General features: G+C 37.1%; 3 protein-coding genes across 3 annotated transcripts; 2 read left to right on the top strand and 1 right to left on the bottom strand.

Moving 5' to 3' along the window:
* Positions 1–2,351: 2,351 nt before the first annotated feature.
* On the top strand, positions 2,352–3,286 carry LOC104120706 (NAC domain-containing protein 40-like). The gene is made up of 2 exons (XM_033652687.2): positions 2,352–2,997; positions 3,048–3,286. Exons 1-2 carry the CDS (start codon positions 2,370–2,372, stop codon positions 3,137–3,139), a joined length of 720 nt encoding a protein of 239 aa, XP_033508578.1. The 5' UTR covers positions 2,352–2,369; the 3' UTR covers positions 3,140–3,286.
* A 2,196-nt stretch (positions 3,287–5,482) lies between these two features.
* Positions 5,483–5,827, top strand: LOC138908407 (secreted RxLR effector protein 78-like). Its single transcript, XM_070199072.1, has one exon. It carries the CDS (start codon positions 5,483–5,485, stop codon positions 5,825–5,827), a length of 345 nt encoding a protein of 114 aa, XP_070055173.1.
* Positions 5,828–8,368: 2,541 nt separating this feature from the next.
* LOC138908408 (uncharacterized) lies at positions 8,369–23,130 on the bottom strand. Its single transcript, XM_070199073.1, has 2 exons — positions 22,788–23,130; positions 8,369–8,469 (listed from the first exon to the last, which is right to left on the bottom strand). Exons 1-2 carry the CDS (start codon positions 23,128–23,130, stop codon positions 8,369–8,371), a joined length of 444 nt encoding a protein of 147 aa, XP_070055174.1.
* Between the last annotated feature and the right edge of the window lie 990 nt (positions 23,131–24,120).

A 24,120-nucleotide genomic window follows, 5' to 3' on the forward strand; every position in this document is an offset into this window, starting at 1 on the left:
CAGAGGTGGTTATAGCTAATTTAGCTAGGTAGTGAGCCACTTAATTTTCTTCCCTATAGCAGTGCATAGGAGTGATTTTGTCTTGGTTCATAAACTGTGTAATATTCTCGAAGATCCTCTTCATTATGTAGTTGCTCGTATTTCCTTCTTTTAACATGTTTGTCACTAGGAGGGAGTCTGGCTCTATATTGAAGTTAGAGTAACCATTTTGTATGCACCATTTGATCCCAAATAAAGCAGTTTGGGCTTCTGCATCGTTATTGCTACTGCATTTGGCTTGGACTGAGAATATCATAATGAACCCTCCCTCATCATTTCTCATAGTACCACCAAGACCTGCTTTCCAATTCTCATGTATATAGTTACCATCAGTGTTAAGTTTGAAGGATCCTTGGAGACAGTGGCGGAGCCACCTTATAGGAAGAGGTGTCAAATGACACCCCTTTGCGAAAAAAATATACTGTGTAGGTAGGTAAAAAAATAAATTATATGTATATATACTATGTATTGACTCCCCTTAATTTATTTTTATATATTTTGATACTCCATAATTAAAATTCTGGCTCCACCACTACTTGGAGAGGTTTCCTCCAAGCTACAATAATGGCTTCAGGAACTGGTTGTAACCTCATCATATCATCACAATATATGACCCAAGGCAAAGTCAGTTTGCACCTAGGGAATGTTCTTTGAACGGCAGCTTGTATGTTCCATATTATCTGTTGCTATGTGTGATTGATTTTTATATAGAGCATTCTCAGTACCCGGAGAGGTTTAAAATTAGTTCGAGTAATAAATTCAGCCCATAAAATGTAAGGGCAAAAAGAAATTAGAAATCCAAGCAACTAATTATTTAGGGTTTATATCTAACATCAAGGAGGAAAGTCATGAGCACTTGCTAAGAAAAGTGACTAGCAGAACAAATATCATCTCAACAAATATACCTCGACTTGGATTTTGTTTGGAGATGGTAAAATGTAATAGTTGCTGGGAAATTTTGAACCTTTTCCAAGTAGAAATTCCTCCATTTTCAATATTAACCATTCCGATCCGAGGAGTGTTTAGCCCGTTTCTGACTTGGTATACATACACCATTTCTTGTTGCGAGTTGCTTCTGATCTTCATAATCAAGTGCTCTTGACAATTGAGTTAACATGAGAATTAGGAACTTTTTTAGGAAGAGATAGAGATAAGAAGGTATAGCAAATATATGTACGGTTCTTTTGTTTAAGTTTTGGTGTATCTGTAATTTTCAATAATTTTTAATTTATTTTGGATGAAAAAATATAAAATTAACTTTATGTAAAGGAGATTTTCTAGAAAAGAGCTGATAAAAAGGGGATGATTGAATGTTTATTTTCCGAAAAATCTGTGTATTATAACATCTGTTTTTATTTTAATAAGGTTTTCAAGTGGCTTGTTAATAGATTGCCACTTGACTTGTTGATAACTTGCCACTTGGCTAAATGACAAGTCAAACCTTATTTCTTTAATATATATATATATATATATATATATATATATATATATAGAGAGAGAGAGAGAGAGAGAGAGAGAGAGAGAGATAGATTGTTAACTAGAATTTTCTTATTGGATGAATGGAGTTAGAAAACGTAAATAAGATGTAAATGAATAAAAGAAAGTAAAAGGAAACTAGTATCCAACGGAAAAAAGAGAGAAGGTAACATAGGAAAAAAGAGAGAAGGTATCTTAGGAAATAGGAATGGCAATATAAGGAAAGAAAGTAACTTAAGCGCAACCCTCCCGAGAACTGTTAATTAGAAATTTTCTATTAAACCAAATTGCAGTTAATTACCTAAAGTAAAAAATTAATAAACCTTGAAAATGGAAAAGAGGAAAGTAAGTACATTATTCTTTAATTTCATAATCTTTCTTTTGTTAAGAAAACTATTTACTTAAAATTTCCTATATATTGGATGAATGAAAGTAAGTTAAAATAAATAAAATGAAGTCGAGAAAAAGGTAAGCAAATTATATTTTCAGACTCTTCTATTAAATTGTGGAGTATTAAGTTAGTTAAAAAAAAATTACGTATTGTGAAAATCTGTAAAGAAAGTAACTTAAGTCCCAAGCGTTAACCTTCCGCAGAAATCAACACCTTTTTTCCTCTCCTAAAAATTTGTTTCCTAAATTTTCTCTGGAATTAACCTGATCAAATATCTATAAATAGTCAATTACAGCATTCACGTCAATAAGCTTCCTCCATTTGTTTAGGGTTTCGTTTCATAGTTCTTCCTCTAACTTGAGAGAACAGTAGTGGTTCTTGTCTTTGCATATATTGCGGCAATTGCTATTGTCTCATTCTTGTGTTTCTCTATAAGCACGAAAAAGAGACCACCATATATACCATGTCGACGTTACCTGTACGCCGTGGGTGTATCATGGGTGTTCGGTTTCACCCAACTGAAGTAGAGTTGATCAACTTTCTGAAAAGGTTCCTAAAGGGCGAGCCTTTGCTGAGTGAGTGCCCTAATTTCCAACTTGCCGATATCTATGGAGACCAACCACCATGGGAGATATTTGGAACTTCTGATCATCTCGAAGAGAAGGTTCGCTATTTTTTTACTCGGTTGAAGAAGCAGAAAAGCGAACATACAAGGGTACGTCGAACTTGCGCCAACGGGACATGGAAAGGCCAAACAGGTATTGATCCTATCAAGAATGGTAAGGGAACTGTGGTTGGGTTTAGAAGATGTTTCAAGTTTCAAACTAGTCGTAGTAAAGAAGGAGAGCACAATAAAATTTGGCTGATGAAAGAATATTTCGTTGGGGATGATTTCTTTAGAGAATACAATATTCCTAAGGAGGATATTGTTGTGTGCCGAATCAAGAAGAATATAAGATCAAAGAAAAATTATGGGGTAAATATGGAGGAACAAGATGTTCCAAAAGTAATCGAAGCGATGTTGCATGAAAAGGATGAAGATTACTGCACAACAGTACAACCAACACCAATTTGTCAAGCCGAACATCAAGTCATGGACGAGACTCAGAAGATGAATGAACATATAATAATAGCAGCTATATTAATGACTGCTCCAACTACCAAGAAGAGATCAATTGGGCTGATGATGTGCTCCTAGATATTGACGATTTTGGTAATATAATTTGCTGTTAATCTTCACAATCTTGAATTATGAATGGTGGAACCAGAACGCACGGAAGGAGAGAGCAGCAATCAGTTTACAACTTTATTGAATGAAGTTTACTCAATGGAACTTATAGAAAAGTAGAGCTTCTAGCTAGGTAATAGTGTCTCATCGGAACAAACTTCTTAAGAGAAGCTTGCCAGAAGATTTTACCTGTATTCATGATATGGAGTATCACTTAATAATTTTGCCATGATTTTACCTATATTATTCCTCTAATGTATCTTGTTCGTTTCGCCGAAAATAATTATCTTTTGTTATTTCGACTGCGAGACTCATTAGGAAAGATAGGAAACGCATCTGCGCTTTGAGTGAGAAAAAATATAACTTACTTTCACACATACACACAACACAATCTTACTACAGTTTTTTTAATTTTTTTGAACACCTTACAATTTGATCTATTATAAGTACTATACAGTTCTTTCTACATCATTGCTCGTGATATCGCAATGAATCTCTCTTAATTAACTTACATGTTGTAAAGGATTTCATTCATCAAGCTATGCCCTCTGATTTAGTTTACATGTACAATCTAGTATCCCACATATATGGATTTCTTGTCATGTTCTTACTGGTTTCTCTGATTCCGTATACATTAATACATATATATGCATAATCAATGTTGGTGCAGGCTTTAATTTTGTAAATCCCTAAAGTTTTTTATTTTCTTCCGCATATTCATAGGGGCGGCAGAACTGGTCCATATCAGGGATTGTTGACGTTTTGATTATTATTTAACTTGTAACCTAATATATGGTTACGGTTTTAAACTTGTCGTTAGACACTGACTAATTGAACAAGTTTGAACCCCAGTCCGAATAATTGTCAAGTATAAGAAGCCCATTTAAATTTCTCTAGGTAGATTCAGAATACAGTGTAACATGGGTAATCTGATTCCTCTATGTTTTCTATGTTGTCTCAACTTCCCCAAGTTCTTATAACTTGGCTGGATGATAATGTGTCCCAAACTAATATCAATGGCTTATGTTTACTTAATGAAAAACACATCTTAACCATGATTACGATAAATGAATATTTCCATATATTTGCTACCAAAAGTTTTGGCGATCCCTCAATTATGGCAATTGGCAACATATTGTTTCATATCTGACGTCGTCTTCAAAGATAGGTCTAGTGAGTAGAAGAAGTGCAGAAACGTCCATGACTGTGTTCGCACAGTTTACACGTAATTTTCTAAATGGAAAACCTACTCTATATCAATCTGTTAGGAAAAAATGTTTCTCTCATTTAGTATATGCTTCATGTCGTTAAATAATTATTTTGAGGCACACCAACTTTGAGTTCAACTTTGGTCACTACCCTAGATTATAAGTCAGATGTCAATCTTGTTGTTATCTTAAGAAATATAGGTCTGACGATATTAACTGTACTTGATTTCCTTGGTTTGAATTTGATAAATTTTCTCTTTTGCCGAGATTGTTGGGATTAAACAAATTTTGGGCGATAAAAAATAATTTTAGGTGCATAGATAGAAAAAGTAGAGGAAATATCAGCAGTTAAAGGAAAATATTCAGTATTAACCAAGTTCTAACCATGGTTAAGATTTAGTTTTAGTTAATTAAATACATACCGTTAATATATATATTAAAATGTGACATGTGTCACTCAACTAAGTAAGAACTTGAGGAAATGAAGAGTAGCCAAATACTAATGACTGGAGAATATTTTTTGGAAACAAAGAGAAAACAAAATCTAAAAGCCCGTAATCTGTGAATAACAAATTGTAAATGTGTTTATTTTGTGATTATGTGTGTCATTCAGGAATAATGCCATTATTGAAAACTCAAATTTTCAAATTTCCAATCAAAAGTTTTGAAGAGTTGTATTTAGTAAAGTTGTATATTGCGTTATATATATCGCGAAATATTTTTATTGCAAAATGTAGGAATCTATTTTCTGATATTTTATGATCTTTTTTGAATTATTTATTCGTGATCTTTTTGACAAGGTGGGTTGCTCTGATGGTAAGCACCCTCCACTTCCAACCAAGAGGTTATGAGTTCGAGTCACCCCAAGAGCAAGGTGGGGAGTTCTTGGAGGGAAGGATGCCGAGGGTCATTTGGAAACAGCCTCTCTACCATAGGGTAGGGGTAAGGTCTGCGTACACACTACCCTCCCCAGACCCCACTAGTGAGATTATACTGGGTGGTTGTTGTTGTTGTTGTTTGAATTATTTATTCGTGTTTTTTATGGAGAAGGTATGCCTAATGATTTGTTTCAAATTAATTCCAAAGAAAAGGCTGTTTCAAGAAGTGTATATATGCAATATGCTAAGTTCTGAAATTAGCATGGTGTTTATTGACCTAGAGAAAGCGTATGACAAGGTTCTTAGAGAAGTTCTCTGGAGATGCCTGGAGGCAAAATGTGTATCGGTTCTCTACATTATGGCGATTAAGGACATGTATGATGGGGCTAATACTCGGGTTAGGACAGTAGGAGGCGACTCTGAGCATTTTCCAGTTGTAATGGCGTTACACCAAGGTTCTGCGCTCAGTCCGTTCTTATTCGCCCTGGTGATGGACGCGTTAACACACCATATTCAAGGGGATGTGCCATGGTGCATGCTATTCGTCGATGACATAGTTCTGATTGATAAGTCGCGAACCGGTGCTAACGAGAGGCTTGAGGTTTAGAGACAGACTCTTGAGTCTAAGGGTTTCAAGTTGAGCAGGACGAAGATAGAATACCTGGAGTGTAAGTTCAGCGCTGAGCCAGGGGAAGCGGGCATGGATGTGAGTCTTGATTCGCAGGTCATCCCGAGTAGAGGCAGCTTTAAGTACCTTGGTTCGGTTATCCAGGGGGAGGGGAGATCGACGAGGATGTCAGACACTATATTGGGGTAGGATGGATGAAGTGGAGGTTAGCATCTGGAGTCATGTGTGACAAGAGAGTGCCACCGATACTCAAAGGTAAGTTCTATAAATCAGTGGTTAGACCGGTCATGATGTATGGGGATGAGTGTTGGCCCATTAAGAACTCACATATCCAGAAGATGAAAGTAGCAGAAATGAGTATGTTGCGGTGGATGTGCGGGCACACTAGGATAGATAAGATTAGGAATGATGATATTCAGAGAATGTGCATGTAGCTCCCATTGATGACAAGATGCGGGAAGCGAGGCTTAGATGGTTCGGACATGTTCAGAGGAGAAGCCCAGATGCTCCAGTACGGAGATGTGAGCGGCTGGTTGTGGAGGGCACGAGAAGAGGTAGAGGGCGGCTTAAGAAGTATTGGGGAGAGGTGATCAGGCAGGATATGGCGAGGCTCCAGATTTTCGAGGACATGATACTTGATAGGAAGATGTGGAGGTCGAGTATTAGGGTTGTAGGTTAGGAGGTAGTTGAATCGTGCCTTACTTCGTACCATTGTGGGACTAGCCATGTAGAGGTTTTGTCTAAGATAGCTAGTGGCAATGTTGTGTTTTACTATTTCGCTTTTCAGAGCATGTCCTATTTACTAGCTATCGCTTTTGCTTTGCATCTTTCTTATAAATTTCATGGTGTTCCTATTTTTCTTATGATTGTTGTGGTGATACTAATATTTACTAATATTGTCTCCTTTTGCTTTGCATCTTTCTTTTGGATTTCACGGTGTTCCTATTTTTTCTATGATTGTTGTTGTGATACTAATATTGAATTTTGTCCTTTTGTCTTTTTATTTTTTTTAGCTGAGGGTCTTTCGGAAACAGCCTATCTACTCCTTCGGGGTAGGGATAAGGTCTGCGTACACACTACCCTCCCCAGACCCCATTAGTGGAATTTTATTGGGTTGTTGTTGTTGTTGTTGTTGTTATAAGTTTTGAACTTTTAGGCTAGCCGATTTAAGCTGAAAAATGATACATTTTCGTCTTCTTTAGTTTATGGGGTAAATTAACTATCTTTTTCATTTCTTGTGAAAAATCTATTAATTTAGAAATTTTATATTTAATGTAACCCATTATTCTTTTTTAATTAATCCATCTACCCAGGCTTTAACCTCCCGTGGTGATGGGAATTTTGGCCAAGACTCCTGCTTTATCATCCAATAATAACAACGACGGGGACATAACCAAAACCTCAATGAAAGAAATGCTTAAGGCCTCAAAAAGTGATATTTTTTATTTATTTATACAATTTACGCCATTAGAAGGCGTAGTCCTTATATTGCTCACAAAAAAATAATTACAGCATAACAGAGGAGGGCATCAACCTAGCCTATGTTCAACAAAAAAAAACGTGAAACAATAACATCACGATCCAAAATCTGCATGTCGTGATGGCGCCTATATCAATACTAGGCAAGCCGACAATCTCAATAAACCACAAATTCTCTTAGGTTTGAAAACATAATATTTGAATTCAATAGAAAATCCCACAAATACTGATATAAATACACTCCCAAAATTCGGTGTCACTGAGTAAATGAGCATCTAAATAATAACAAAGCCTGATTGATAAAAATACTGTCTGAAACTATAGAACAGTACAATAACTAAAAATTAAAGAGCCAAGGTCAGTCTTTCTTGTCATGTTCTTACTGGTTTCTCTAATTTGTATACATTAATACATATATATGTGTAATCAATGTTGGTGCATGCTTTAATTTTGTAAATCCCTAAAGTTTTTTATTTTCTTCCGTATATTCAGAGGAGCGGTAGAACTGGTCCATATCACAGATTGTTGACGTTTTTATTATTATTTAACTTGTAACCTAATATATGGTCAAGTTTACGGTTTTAAACTTGTCGTTAAACACTGACAAATTGAACAAGTTTGAACCCCAGTCAGAATAATTTACAAGTATAAAAAGCTCATTTAATTTTTCTCTAGGTAGATTCAGAATACAGTGTAACATGGGTAATCTGATTCCTCTCAGTTTTCTATGTTGTCTCCATTTCCCCAAGTTCTTATAACTTGGATGGATGATGATGTGTCCCATACTAATATCAATGGCTTATGTTTACTTAATGAAAAATACATCTTAACCATGATTACGATAAATGAATATTTCCATACATTTGCTACCAAAGGTTTTGGCGATGCCTCAGTAATGGCAATTGACAACTGATAAGTTATGTCTCTTGCTATGTTTTGATGATTTAATAAACTTTGTTGAGAACTAGATGGAAAACCTGTTCCACATCCTCTGAGTGCTCAAAGATCAACAAGTCTCAAGTCTGGGACATGTTCCAACATTTAGAGTCCAAGAAATAACTGATGGAACAGATTGGCACCAGTTACCTTACAGACAGTACCAGTCAACTCTCCACATTTGTAAAGTGACCGCAATTGTTCCTCTGCATACACGCAACAGTGCAAACAGTCGAGCAGTCACTTTATGGGAAATTCCTTTGTACCAAACATGCTTGCATCATTCATCAAGTGATGTCACTTTTGTAATATTAACATGAAGCAAAGGAAAAACATCACACTTGCATACTCAAGAATTCATCAAGCTCTCTCTCAAGTGTATTGCCAATCTGCAAGTGGCATTCAAGGCGTCAAGAACAAAGAGCAACATAACGAAGGACCAGTTTCCTACATTGAATCATCATAAGTCCTTAGTTGTGTAGCATCTTTGTCAAAGTAATTTACTTGTAATTCCTACTTAGCTTAGTTAGAAGCATTGTGTAGGAAACCTTTGTAAAATCATAAACCATATATTTGTATGTAACGACCCGGCCGGTCGTTTTGAGTATTACATCCATGTTCCCCCATCTACTGCTCAATGTATGCTTTAAAGTTATTATGTGACTTGTTGGGGTGATTGGTTCGGGTCCAGTGAGGTTTTGGAATGAATTGGAACACTTAGTTCCATATTGGTTTAAAGCTTAAGTTAAAATATTGATCGGATATTGACTTATATATAAACGACCCCGGAATAAAGTTTTGATGATTCCAATAGCTCTGTATGGTGATTTCAGACTTAGGAGCATGTCCAAAAAATTATTTGGAGGCCCGTAGCTAAATTAGGCTTGAAATGGCTAAAATAGAAATTTAAGTTTGAAAGTGTGCAGGGGAGTTGACTTTTTGATATCGGAGTCTGAATCAAATTCTGAAAATTTTCATAGCTCTGTTATATCAGTTATGACTTGTGTGCGAAATTTGAGGTCAATCGGAATTGATTTGTTTGGTTTCGGCATCGAATGTGGAAAAATTATTAAGTTTCATTAAGCTTGAATTGGGGTATGATTCGTGGTTTTAGCATTGTTTGATGTGATTAGAGGTTTTGACTAAGTTCCTATGATGTTTTAGGACTTGTTGGTGTATTTGGTTGAGGTCCTGAGGGCCTCAAGTGAATTTCGGATGGTTAACGGATCGAAATTTGGACTTAAACAGCTACTGGAATTTTTTTGATGCCTGTATCTGGTTTCCTTCAATCGGGGGCAGCGATCGAGGGTAGAGTCCGGGGGCAGCGACCGGGGGCACGCCTGGACAGAAACTTTAAGTTATAAAAAAAATGGGACTTCATCCCATTTTCTATTTTTGACAAATTGGAGCTTGGAGAGAGGCGATTTTTGAGAGATTTTCAAAGAAAAACATCGGAGTAAGTAATTCTAAATCGAATTTGGTAAATATACACGAATATACCATTGATTTTATTATTTAATTATTGTTTTGAGATGAAAATTTGGGAAAAATTGTAGACATTTCATAAAATAAATTTTTGAGATTTTGATGTCGATTCAGAGTCGGATTTGAGTGAAACTAGTATGGTTGGACTCGAAATTGAATGAGTTATCGGATTTTATGAGTTTTGTTGAATTCCGAGACGTGGGCCCCACAGACGATTTTTGAGTTAAATTTCGGATTTTTGTTGGAAAACTAGTATTTTCATATGGAATTAATTCTAATTATTTGTATTTCCCGATTCTATGCTTTTCTTGGAAGGCCAGATATTGTTTCTTCAGATGCAGTGATCACAAGTATTTTCTCAGTGTGCCACAGGGAGGCTTCTATATTATTTGACCTTGGTTCCATATATTCGTATGTTTCATCATACGTAGTGACTATTGGGGCCTGGAGACTAGAGTGGATCTTTTGCTGCTCAGTATGGTCGATTTTGATGTGATATTGGGTATGGATTGGTTGTCTCTATGTCATGTTGTTTGAGATTGTCACACTAAGACTGTGACGTTGGCGATGCCGGGGTTGCCGAGGGTTGAGTGGAGAGGTTCTATAGACTATGTTTCCAGTAGAGTGATTTCATAGTTGAAGGCTCAGCGGATGGTTTAGAAGGGTTGTCTATCCTATTTGGCTTTTGTGAGGGATGTTAGTACAGAGACTCCTGCCATTGATTCTATTCCGGTGGTGCGTGACTTTCCGGATGTGTTTCCTGCAGACCTGTTGGGCATGCCGCCTGACAGGGATATTGATTTGGTGTCGGGCACTCAGTCCATTTCTATTCCACCATATCGTATGGCACCGGCGGAGTTTAAGGAGTTGAAGGAACAACTTCAAGAACTCCTTGATAAAGGGGTTTATTCAGCCTAGCGTATCACCTTGGGGTGCACCGGTTCTATTTATAAAGAAGAAAGATGGTTATATGAGGATGTGCATTCACTACAGGCAGTTAAACAAGGTCACAATCAAGAACAAGTATCCCTTGCCACATATTGATGATCTATTTGACCAGCTTCAGGGGGTGAGGATGTTATCAAAGATTGATTTGAGGTCAGGGTATCACCAGCTGAAGATTCGGGATTCGAATATTCTTAAGACAACTTTCAGGACCCGATATGGCCATTATGAGTTTCTTGTGATGTCTTTTGGGCTGACTAACGCCCCAACAGCATTCATGTATTTGATGAACAATGTGTTTCAGCCTTATTTGGACTCGTTCATTATTGTATTCATTGATGATATCGCGGTGTACTCGCGTAGCCAAGAGGAACATGCCCAAAATCTGAGAATTGTGTTACAGAGATTGAGGGAGGAGAAGCTTTATGCAAAGTTCTCCAAGTATGAGTTTTGGCTCGGTTCAGTGGCGTTCTTGGGACACGTGGTATCCAGCGAGGGCATTCAGGTGGATCTGAAGAAGATAGAGGCGGTGCAGAGTTGGCCTAGACCATCCTCAGCCACGGAGATTAGGAGCTTTCTTGGTTTGGCGGGCTATTACCGTCGTTTTGTGGAGTGTTTTTCATCTATTGCATCGCCCTTGACCAAATTGACCCAAAAGGGTACTCCATTCAAGTGGTCGGATGAGTGCGAGGAGAGCTTTCAGAAGATCAAGACTGCCTTGACCACGGCCCTAGTTCTAGTTCTGCCATCAGCTTTTGGTTCTTACACAGTGTATTGTGATGCCTTGCGGATAGGTATTAGATGTGTTCTAATGCCGGAGGGTAGAGTGATTGCTTATGCTTCGCACTAGTTAAAGACCCATGAGAAGAACTATCCTGTCCATGATCTTGAGTTAACAGCTATTGTTCGTGCCTTGAAGATTTGGCGGCACTACCTCGGATTTGTGGAAAGACGACCTAGGATTTGAATTTTTATTGTTTTGTTAGCTCCGTTAGGTGATTTTGGACTTAGGAGCGTGTCCGGAATGTGATTTGGAGGTCCGTAGTAGAATTAGGCTTGAATTGGCGAAAATTAAAATTTTGGCGATTTTGGCCGGCAGTGGAAATTTTGATATCGGGGTCGGATTGAATTTTCGGAAGTTGAAATAGGCTCGTGGTGTCATTTTTGACTTGTGTCTAAAATTTGAGGTCAATCGGACGTGGTTTGGTAGGTTTCGGCGTCGTTTATGGAATTTGAAAGTTTAGAAGTTCTTTAAGCTTGAATCCGGGTATAATTGGTGTTTTGATATTGTCTTGAGTAATTCGGGTGGTTAATGGTTTGATAGGAGTTGAGGAATTGCAGTTGAAGTTGCAGCTACTGGTGTACCCACACCTGCGGAGTGGGAACTGCAGGTGCGAGCCCGCAGAAGCGAAGGAGGAGCCGCAGATGCGGCTAAGGAGGATCTGGGTAGAGGACTCAGGTGCGATGGAATTCCCGTACTTGCGATGGTCGCAGAAGTGGATTTAGGGGTGCAGGTGTGAGTTTGGACCGCAGGTGCGATATAGTTCCCGCACCGGCGAAGAGCACAGATGCAGTCACTTGATCGCAGGAGCGGAGGCATGTGTTTAGGGATTTTTTCGCAGAAGCGGGGCTTTTCCCGCAGATGCGGAAATGGAGCCGCAGATGCGAGAAGTCTAGGCAGAGCCTATAAATAGAACACTTCGAGACTTTTCACCATTTTCATCATTTTTGAGCTCGGATTTTGGGGATTTTCAGAGAGATTTCGGAGTAATCACTGAGGTAAGTTCCTTATGCCTATTTATCTTCAATAATGATATTTTCCCACTGATTTTACACCTAGTTGGTGAGTGTTTGAGGTGAGATTTGGGATATTAGGGCTTGGGAATTGGAGAGTGAATGTTGGGGTTTTGGAGGGGCAATTGAGGTCGGATTTTGATAAATTTGGTATCGTTAGACACGTGAGTGAATGGGCTTTCAGGTTTTGTGACTTTCGTCGAGTTTAGAGATGTGGGCCTGGGGGACAGGTTGAGCCGATTTCGGATTTTGGACTATATTTTAGTAGTTTTCTTGTGGAATTGATCCTTTTAGCTAATATTGATTATCTTGTACTGTTTGTGGATAGATTCGGGGCATTTAGAGGCCAATTCGAGAGGCAAAGGCATTTCAGAGTAGGATTTCTTTACAGTTGAGGTAAGTAACAGTCTTAAATCTGATTTTGAGGGTATGAAACCCCGAGAATTGGTATGATGTGAATATTTAGAGGTGACGCACATGCTAGGTGACGGGTGTGTGAGCGTGCACCATAAGGGATTGTGACTTGGTCCGTCCCGTGAGACTGTAAAGTCAAATAGCCATTGTTATTACTTGTTTTTCCTTGTCTTTGAGAAATTGAGTGACTTTCATGTTAGAAGCCATGCTTAGGCCATATGATATCACTGTTGGGACCCGCAACGGTCGTATACTTATTGAATTGACTACTAATTGTTGTTTTGTACTTAGTCACATTCTTACTTGTGTGTTATATCTCTGTTCCCTCTCATTTCTTGTTGATACTTGTTGTATTCTTTGTATGGGCTAATTATTATGATATTCTGTGAGCTCGAGGGGCTGGAGAGGTTAGTGACTGAGATAGGGCCTGAGTGTTGAGCTGCGAGCTGTGAGGTATATGATCGGGTTGCACGCCGAAATAAGCCTTCGGGCTATATATATATATATATATATATATATATATTATTGCACGCCGCAACAATATTGGATCGGGTTGCACTCCGCAACAATATTGGATCGGGCTGCGCGCCCCAACAATGTAGCGCTTGGGCTGAAGGAGCCCCTCTGGAGTCTGTACACCCTAGTGAGCGCATGTACCTATTGAGAGTGTGTATTGAGAGCTGAGAGCCGAGAGTATGAGCTGTTGAGATGAGTTGAGTGACTGCTGCCTTGAGATGTTGTACTTGCTTTTATTTATTGTTGCACTTAGTTGTTATCTGTTGTTGTTGTGAAATTTCTGGAAGATTAATATCTGTTTTACTTGAGCTCGAACTGATTTGACCTATACCACCAGATTTGAAAGCATGTTCACTCTTTACTGAAAACTTTTGAAATGATCTGTATTTTTTTATAGTTCGTCACTACTTTTTAGTTCCTTATTTAATTTTGTTACTTGCTGAGTTGGTTGTACTGATACTACACCCTGCACTTCATGTACAGATCCAGGTGTGTATGGTTCTGGCGGTCGCTGAGTTCATGCCCAGGCTGATTATCGGAGACTTACGAGGTAGCTGCCAGTGTCCGCAGTCCTTGTTTCTCCTTTCTTATTATCTTTTTTCTCTTGTATTGTCATTTGGCACAGACTATAGTAGACTCTATTTTCTAGATTGGTTGTTAGATGCTCACGATTTAGTGACACCCTGATGCCGGGCTATCATTCCGCTCTAGTGTTTTGGTTTTTTATCCCGTTATTATGTAAACCTTCAGTTAGCTTAACTGTTTTAGCTCACTTCTATTATATATTGAAAGCATATTGAGAATGTCGGCTTGCCTAGTTCCATGATAGGCGCCATCACGACTGGTTAGATATTTGGGTCGTGACAATAAATGTGCAGAGCTATAAGTCTATGTCAATATCTTTCATCGAACATGCATATGCTAGAGCTATTTATGATACGAAAGATTTTATCATACAACTTTTTAACACTTTGTTAGAGTTGTCTTGTATTCATGTTTCACACGAAGAAGCTTGGAATATATTAGAGATAAAGAAGAAAGAGTCAAATGTCAATGAGAAGAAGAAATGAGCCGATAGTTAAAGTTTGAAGGAGTTATTTCACTCCTGAACTTTCTATTCGGCCAAGTTTGGGATAGGTCAATTAGACTAAAATTTTAAGAAACTAAGACTAAAAGTACAAAACTAAAATATAAATAAAGTACAAAAGTGATTCTATCACAATGACAATAAAATTGTAAGAATCTAAATCATATATAATTCGTAAATATAAAAACATGTTTATTTTCTTGAAAAGGAACAAAAACAAATAAAAAATTAATTACTCTTGAACATATCAACACTATGCGTATGCATTATCTGATATTATTGAAGGATTATAGTATATAAAGAGTAATTGCCATGAGAAAAATAAATTTCAAGTAAACTGACACTTGCACTTCAGAAAATAGAAATGAAAGGGTATTGTCAAGCAAATTCAAGCCAACATTCAACTCCTTAATTCGGGAGGTATTCAAAACGAATATACCATGGTCTATGGACATGGAGTTCTACATAAAATAATCTAACCGAATCATCTTTGATTATGGAAGCCGGCTCCTTTTAAGAGCCCGAAATAGTTTCCAGTGATGCAAATCTTACCTCATGCACTCTGAACTTTGATGGATTCCACAATTATTAGTAAAGTCTAATTATGTTACGGTATCCTAATCCTACTTTCCGTTTTAATCCTAATATATTTATGTAGAGGAAGCTTTATATATTTGGTATAACTCTAATTATGCTACGGTATCTTAATATATATATTGATGTTCCTATTAGTTTTTATGTTCTTGCACTGAATTCCTAAGGTTAAAAGATATTTATTACTTTTGACTTGAAAAATCATTACAAGAAGTTAAAGTAGAAAATCACAACATAGGTGCCATGGGTTCTTGGGTGAATAAACTGTTAGTAAAATTGGTAATTTGAGGAATATGATATAACCACGAGAAAACGGTCCCAATGAGTGCCCAATGACTTATCAACAGAAAATAAAAACACACATTGTACATGACCAAAATTTGTTAAAATAGAACGAATATTGAGTCCCAATATTGGTTTTCGTGAACCCAGGCTTATAGCGCGGTCAACCTGGTTATAGACCTCGCGAAGCTTGGTCTGTAGCTCGGTCAAGCTGGCTATAGACCTCGCGAAGCCTGGTCTGTAGCTCGGTCAAGCTGGCTATAGACCTCGCAAAACTTGGTCTGTAGCACGGTTTGGGTATTTCGTGCTTTTGTGATCTTTTCTAGTATTTTTGTCCTCTTTTTGTGCAACTTTCACTCGTATTTGTCTTCCGATGCTCCTACACATAAAACAACATAATTTAGCTCAAACGTTGCACAATTAACCTCTAAACTAACAACATATAAGGCGGATAATATATAAAAAAATATAACATTTTGGCCAAGCATCAGTATTCCCCGGCCAGTTAAAGCTAGAGCAAGAATTAGAAAGCACGAACATAACTGAAAGCAAATTTATGCCTTGTCCATGACTATTTTGATGCAGAAAACAAAAACAACATAGAAACATAAAAACTTAGTCCGAAAAACTTCAAACTTGATTAACTCTAATCAGAAAAAATTTCGATTCAATTAGAAATTTTAAACCCATCTCAGAACCTTAGTTGAGAAACAAAGGCAAAGAGCAACATGAAAAGTTTAAACATATATTTTTCGCTATGTAAATAGCAGTGAACTTACATATCGATTTCACCAAAGATAGATATCGAAAAAAATAAATTGGTTGAACAAGTTCGGCGCATTCAAAAGCATTAACAGAGAAGAAAAAGTACCCATTCGGAAATTTATATTTCTTTATAGAGAAGGCAACAAAATATTGCGACTCTTCGCCAAAGACGCACGGCTCCCTGAAGATTTGTTTTAGGTTTTTTTTTTATAAATTAAATAGGATATTAACTAAAAGGATAATTTTATAATTTAACTTTTAAGTTAAGGACTTTCTGTTTTTAAATATATTATAGATTATAGATATAAATATAAATATAGATTATCATAGCATAAAAGAATATTATCACCTTCCAAATAAAAGATACACGGGACAAAAAATTTCTTTAGCATGAAAACACTAGAAATGGAAAATAATTATGGATTTGCAGTTGTAGAGTTGATTTAAATGGTAAAATCGTGTTAAGATAGTTTTGATAAAGAGACTAAGATAATTGTAGATAAATGTACCTCAATCAAGCAAATAATGGAAAATCATGACTAGTCGCTGACAAAGCTTCAAATATAAGTGGATAGTTTGCCATCAATTTCCACCTTTCACCTTATGGGCGGTGAGAGACGAAAAGGACTTCATTTCTTTTGGATTTCACATCTATCTATATTCTATACTCCTATTGATGTAATTAATTTTTCCTATTTCGTGGCTGTAACGTAACTTGCACGGAGAAAAGTTCATGGCAGCAATTTCATAACATGGTCGTTGTAAATACTTGCACAAATCGGGTGTTTACTAAATTATCAAGTAATTTAATTTTAATAATTAAAAATTAAAATAAGAATATATATTATTAGTCATAGTTAAGTGATAACTATCTGAAAAGTATATTTTAATTTGATATGAATACCAAGTGTGAGTAAGTCTTTATCTTATTTATTAACCAACATTATTATTATTCTAGTAATTTAGTTCAAATCGAGAAAGAAAAACGGCCATATAAGCAAGACTTTAAATTAGATGTCAATAAGAGTATTAGCTATCACAAAAGCTTATAAAACGATTATAATCTCTATGGCGTAAGTTTACTTCTTCTCACTAATTTTTCTTCTCTATTTCCTTGACTCCCTATGTAATATTACAAAGGTTTATGAGCCCATTCTAGTGTTCAAGCTCTTAGGCTGTCTTAATAAATAATATTTTTCATTCTACTTCTTACTATTCTTATCCATCTGGTTTGGACTAAATACATCTCCCCGTACATTCTAATTTTGGTCCTAAACTAGCTAGCACAGACCCGTTAAAATTAAAATTGCACAATGTGAACCACACGAATTCAGCGGTTCAAAAATAGTCTCGAGAAGGAGAGACAGCGCACTGAAATTACAAAGAAAGTTTCTGTAGAAATTGGTCATAGCAGTAGCTGTTGTACATAGGCAGTTGTAGTTGTACAGAGTTAATTGTAAAGAGAGTTAGTAGGTCAGTTAATTAATTATATAAGTTGAGGTATAGTAGTAGCATTATAAATAGTTCAAGGGGTACAAGTGTAACAACTAATTACTTCATTTTATACTTTTTACAAAGGCAATACAGAGTAGTTCTCTCTCTATCTTTATCTGCGATTGTTCTTCTCTCTCAAACTCATATATGTTTCCCTTTCAATATGATATCAGAGCTATGATTCCATGGCATATTTGAGCTGAGAATCTGAGAAATGGAGGATAGCTGATAGTCAATTTATTTGAAGATCTCGATTTCGAGCAAACCCTAGGTTTTCAATCTCCTGTAAATATAAGGACTTAGTCCTCATTTGTAATGGGATCCGATTTTTTATTATTCTGCTGTAAATCTCACCGCTGACAGAGACTAGAAAAGGTTCCTCTTCTTAATCGTGTCTTTTGCTTAGAAATCCAATTCAAAAATGACGCAAAGAATCACAGAAGTGGAGAAAAGCAATTCGGAGAAATTCACTGATATTCATCCATGTCATCCTCTCTACATGTATCCATCAGATACACTAGGTAGCATTTTAATTCCGCAACAATTAACTGGAATTGAGAACTACATCGCATGGAGTAATTCAGTGAGAGTCGCACTGTTGGAGAAAAATAAATTAGGGTTTTGTCACGACCCGAAATTCTCACCTTCGGACCATGATGGCGCCTAACATTTCACTTGCTAGGCAAACCAATGTTAGAATAATATTATCCATTTTTAAAATAATTTTTTTTAAAATTTATTAATAATAAAGAATAAATACGGAAGTAAAGTCTGAAATATAGTGAATAATCCTTAAAAATAACGGTGTCTAAATACCATCCCAGAATTGGTGGCACAAGTGCACGAGCTTCTAGAATAATATAAATAAAGGTCTGAATAAAATAAAGTTGTCTGGAAACAAACACACAGCTAAAGTAAAGTAGACGGGGACTTCAGAATTGCGAACGTCGTGCAGTTATACCTCAAGTCTCCTCTGAGTAGCTGAAATCCGAACAAGTCTATGGTACGCCGCTGGGACCAACTCCGAAATCTGCACAAGAAGTGCAGAGTGTAGTATCAATACAACCGACCCCATGTACTGGTAAGTGCTAAGTTTAACCTCGACAAAGTAGTGACGAGGCTAAGGCGGTTCACTTACATTAACCTGTACGCAATATTAGTAACAACAACAAATAATAGAAATAAATCAGGTAACTCATTTATAATAATTAAAGCAAATTCAGCAGTCATAACCAATTATCATTTCCATCAATTCTGTTGCACCGTGCAATCCCCTCTCACAATATATTCACATTCAATTCTGTTGCAGCGTGCAACCCGCTCTGCCAATATATTTCTTTTAATCAAGTCTGTCATATATTTATTTCAATCAAGTATATATAGACTTTTAAATAAGTCTGTTGCGGCGTGCAATCCGATCCCCCAATATTGATTTTTAAATAAATCTATTGCGGCGTGCAATCCGATCCCCCAATATTGACTTTTAAATACGTTTATTGCAGCGTGCAATCTGATCCCCCAAATATTGACTTTTAATAAGTTTGTTGTAGCGTGCAATCCGATCCCCCAAATATTGACTTTTAATAAGTCTGTTGCGGCGTGCAACCCGATCCTCCAATATGGAATTTTTTAATAAGTCTGTTGCGGCGTGCAACCCGATCCTCCAATATGGACTTTTAATAAGTCTGTTGCGACGTGCAACCCGATCCTCCAATATGGACTTTTTTAATAAGTCTGTTGCGGCGTGCAACCCGATCCTCCAATATATTCATTTCGATTAATTCTATTGCGGCGTATAACCCGCTCCTCCAATATATATATATATATATATATATATATATATATATATATATATATATATATATATATATATATATATATATATATATATATATATATATATATACCATTTCAATGTTGTTGCGGCATGCAACCCGCTCCTCCAATATATTCATTTACCAATTCTTATAGAAGAAATTTTCCCAATAAATGTAATAATTAATATAAAATTATAAGACAACAACCATACAATAATTATGATTTAATTATAAAACAAACAATGACAAATAGCAAGTTATTATGGAAATCAGAGAGAAAATAGGCAGTTTAATATTTAATATGCTAAATATCAAATAACAATTAAGACACATAATTCAAATAGCATGTAACAAGTAATGCAAGAATTCAAGGATTAATATTTGACAAGGAATAGGAGAGAAACATATATTACAATAATTAATTCATGATCTAAAATAATTTATGATTTTTCAAGTAAGTAGGTAAATAATTAATTTGACTACGTATAGACACTCGTCACCTCGCCTATACGTCGTTCAAATGCATTTCACATAACAAATAATTTAAGGGTTCCATTCCCTCAAGTCAAGGTTAACCACGACACTTACCTCGCTTTGCAAATTCCAATCAATTACTCGACCACAGCTTTTCCTTTTAAATTTGTCTCCAAAAGTTTCAAATCTATTCACAAACAATTCGATATACTCAATACGAATCATAGGAATTAATTTCATATGAATTTACTAATTTTCCGGATAAAAATCTAAAATTTATTTAAATATTCGATAGTGAAATCCACGTCCCAAATTCCGGGAAAACTCGCGAAATCCGATTACCCGTTCCGCTACGAGTTCAACAATACAAAAATTATCCAATTCCGATGTCAATTGGACCTTCAAATCTAAATTTTTCGTTTTTGGAAAGTTTTACAAAAAATCAAATTTCTTCCATCTAAACCCGAAATAAATGATGAATATAGACATGGATTTATGAAATATAATCACTTTTGGTTAAAGAACACTTACCCAATTCAAAGTCGTGAAAAACTCCTTCAAATCTCCCAAAAACCGAGATTTTAAGACCCAAACGAAATGAAGAACAATGGACATTTTTCGGTTCTTATGTTTCTGTAAATTTTCTGCTTCTGCGACGAAATTGTCATATCTGCGACGTCTCTTTTGCGACTGAAAACGCCGCTTCTGCGAAGAAGGGCTGGCCAGGCAAAGCCTCGCATCTGTGGAGGAAAATGCGCATCTGCCCTGCAATCTGCTTCTACGATCGCAGAGTCCGCTTCTGCGGACGCGTGGGTGCGTTCAACTTTCCGCACCTGCGGTTTCTGCAGCCAAGGCTTCGCAGAAGCGAAGGCACCAGAAGCAGTAAAATTCCAGATTTTTGCTTAAGTCCAATTTTTTGTTCCGATTTCGATTCGAATCACACTCGGGGTACTCGGGACCCCGTCCGAATATACCAACAAGTTATGTAACATAATACAAACTTACTTGGGGTTTAAAATCACGTCAAACAACACTGAAATTATAATTCACCTCTCGATTCGAACTTTGAGTTTTAAACTTTTCAATTTGCAAATCTCATGCCAAAATATAATAAATGAATCCGGAATGACTTCAAATTTGGCACACAAGTCATAAATGAGATAACTAAGCTATTCAAATTTCTAGAATCGGATTCCGGCTCCGATATCAAAAAGTCAACCCCGTGGTCAAACTTGGAAATCTTTAGCCTTTAAATTACTAGTTTCCGTTAAATGGTCATAACTTGAGTTAGGGACCTCCAAATTAAGTTCCGGGCATACGCCCAAGTCCCAAATCATGATACGGAGCTACCGGAACTGTCAAAATACTGATCCGGGTCCGTTTGCTCAAAAGGTTGACCAAAGTCAACTCAATTTAGTTTTAAAGCTCTATTTCATATTTTAATCCATTTTTCACATAAAAACTTTTCGGAAAATTTTACGGACTATGCACGCAAGTCGAAAAATGATAAATAGTGATTTTTGAGGTCTTAGAACACAAAATTACTTATTAAATTTAAAGAAGACATTTTGGGTCATCACATTCTCCACCTCTAAAACAAACGTTCGTCCTCGAACGGAGTTAGAAAAAGTATCTGAGCTGGTGAATAAGTGTGGATATTTACTCTTCATGTCCGACTCGGACTCCCAGGTAGATGCCTCTACCGGCTGACCTCTCCATTGCACTCGAACTGAAGGATAACTCTTAGACCTTAACTGTCGCACCTGCCGGGCTAGAATAGCCACCGGCTCCTCCTCGTAAGTCAAAACTTTGTCCAATTGGACTGAGCCGAAATCTAACACATGGGACGGATTACCATGATATTTTCGGAGCATAGACACATGGAACACCGGATGAACCGTTGATAAACTAGGTGGTAATGCAAGCTTGTAGGCTACTTCACCCACCCTTTCAAGAATTTCAAAGGGTCTAATATACCTAGGGCTCAACTTGCCCTTCTTTCCGAACCTCATTACACCTTTTATATGTGAAACCCGGAGTAATATTCTTTCTCCAACCATGAATGCAATATCACGAACTTTACGATCAGCATAACTTTTTTCCTAGACTGAGTTGTGCGAAGTTGATCCTGAATAACCTTGACCTTATCCAAGGCGTCATGTACCAAACCGGTACCCAACAACCGAGCCTCTCCCGGTTCAAACCAACCAACTGGAGATCGGTATCGCCTTCCATATAATGCCTCATATGGAGCCATTTGAATGATCGACTAGTAGCTATTATTATAAGCAAACTTAGCAAGTGGCAAGAATTGATCCCAAGAACCTCCAAAGTCCATAACACAAGCGCGAAGCATATCTTCCAATATCTGAATGGTGCGCTCTGACTGTCCGTCTGTCTGTGGAGAAAATGTTGTACTCAACTCAACCTGCGTGCCTAACTCACATTGTATAGCTCTTCAAAAGTGTGAGGTAAACTGCGTACCTCGATTTGAAATAATAGACACGAGCATACCGTGAAGGCGGACAATCTCGCAGATGTAAATCTCCGCTAACCGCTCTGAAGAATAGGTAACTGCTACCGGAATGAAATGTGCCAACTTGGTCAACCTGTCCATAATGATCCATACTATGTCGAACTTTCTCTGAGTCTGTGGAAGCCCAACAACAAAATCCATAGTGATACGCTCCCACTTCCACTCAGGAATTTCTAACTTCTGAAGCAAACCACCAGGTCTCTGATGCTCGTACTTAACTTGCTGACAATTCAGACACCGAACTACATATGCAACTATATCCCTTTTCATTCTCCTCCACCAATAATGTTGCTGCAAAATCTTGATACATTTTGGCAGTACCTGGATGAACAGAGTACCTCGAACTGTGTGCCTCTTCAAGAATCAATTCACGAAGCCCATCCATATTAGGCACACAAATACGACCCTGCATTCGCAGAACTCCATCTTCTCCCACAGCAACATGTTTAGTATCGACGTGCCACACTGTGTCCTTAAGGACAAGTAAATGAGGATCATCATACTGCCTCTCTCTGATATGCTCATATAAAGAAGACCGAGCGACTGTGCAAGCCAGAACCTGACTAGGTACTGAAACATCTAACCTCATGAACTGATTAGCCAAAGTCTGAACATCTGCAGCTAATGGCCTCTCACCAACCGAAATATACGCAAGACTTCCCATACTCACAGCCTTTCTACTCAAAGCATCAGCCACCACATTGGCCTTTTCGAGGTGATACAAAGTGGTGATATCATAGTCTTTCAACAACTCCAACCATCTTCTCTGCCTCAAATTAAGATCCTTTTGTTTGAACAGATACTGAAGGCTACGATGATCAGTAAATACCTCACACGAGACACCGTAGAGGTAATGCCTCCAAATCTTCAGCGCATGAACAATGGCTGCCAATTCTAAGTCATGAACAGGATAATTCTTCTCGTGAACTTTCAACTGTCGCGACGCATATGCAATCACCTTACCATCCTGCATCAATATTGCACCAAGCCCAATGCGAGATGCATCACAATACACCGTATAAGATCCTGAACCTGTGGGTAATACCAACACTGGCATCGTAGTCAAAGCAGTCTTGAGCTTCTGAAAGTTCAACTCACACTCGTCTGACCATCTAGATGGGGAATCCTTCTGGGTCAATCTGGTCTTGATAGTTGTTCATAATCAATTACAGAATCGTCAATTAACTCCATGTTAACAAAAATCTTGTTTCAAACCTTCACAATACTGATAACGAGACGTGAGTCATGAATACCTCGTAATTATTTACCTGAATTAATGAGTTGCATTTAACGCCACCTGGGCGGTCACCTACCTCGTAGGTTAAAACTCAATAATTACAACACGAATTTGGCAAGTATGCACCGAAAATTTCATACAAGAATTTTCAAATAAGCCTAATAGGCATGACTCCTTATTATTGCTATAGTACAAATTTAATTTCACAAGGGAGAACTTAAACACAAGAATTTTCCTCACAAAGATCTCGTCCTTATATAACTTTCACCGCAACTTGTAGCTCGGTTTAAACATATTATTTTATATTAAAATGCAAGAATCTCGTCCTCAGTTTTGAATCACAAGTAATATGCACATCGTGCCAATCAAAAATTTTAATTTTCTCCTTTTAAATAATTTTGGTTACACAAAATCACA

Source organism: Nicotiana tomentosiformis, chromosome 3 (genome assembly GCF_000390325.3).
Source record: "Nicotiana tomentosiformis chromosome 3, ASM39032v3, whole genome shotgun sequence".
NCBI classification, from domain to species: Eukaryota; Viridiplantae; Streptophyta; class Magnoliopsida; order Solanales; family Solanaceae; genus Nicotiana; species Nicotiana tomentosiformis.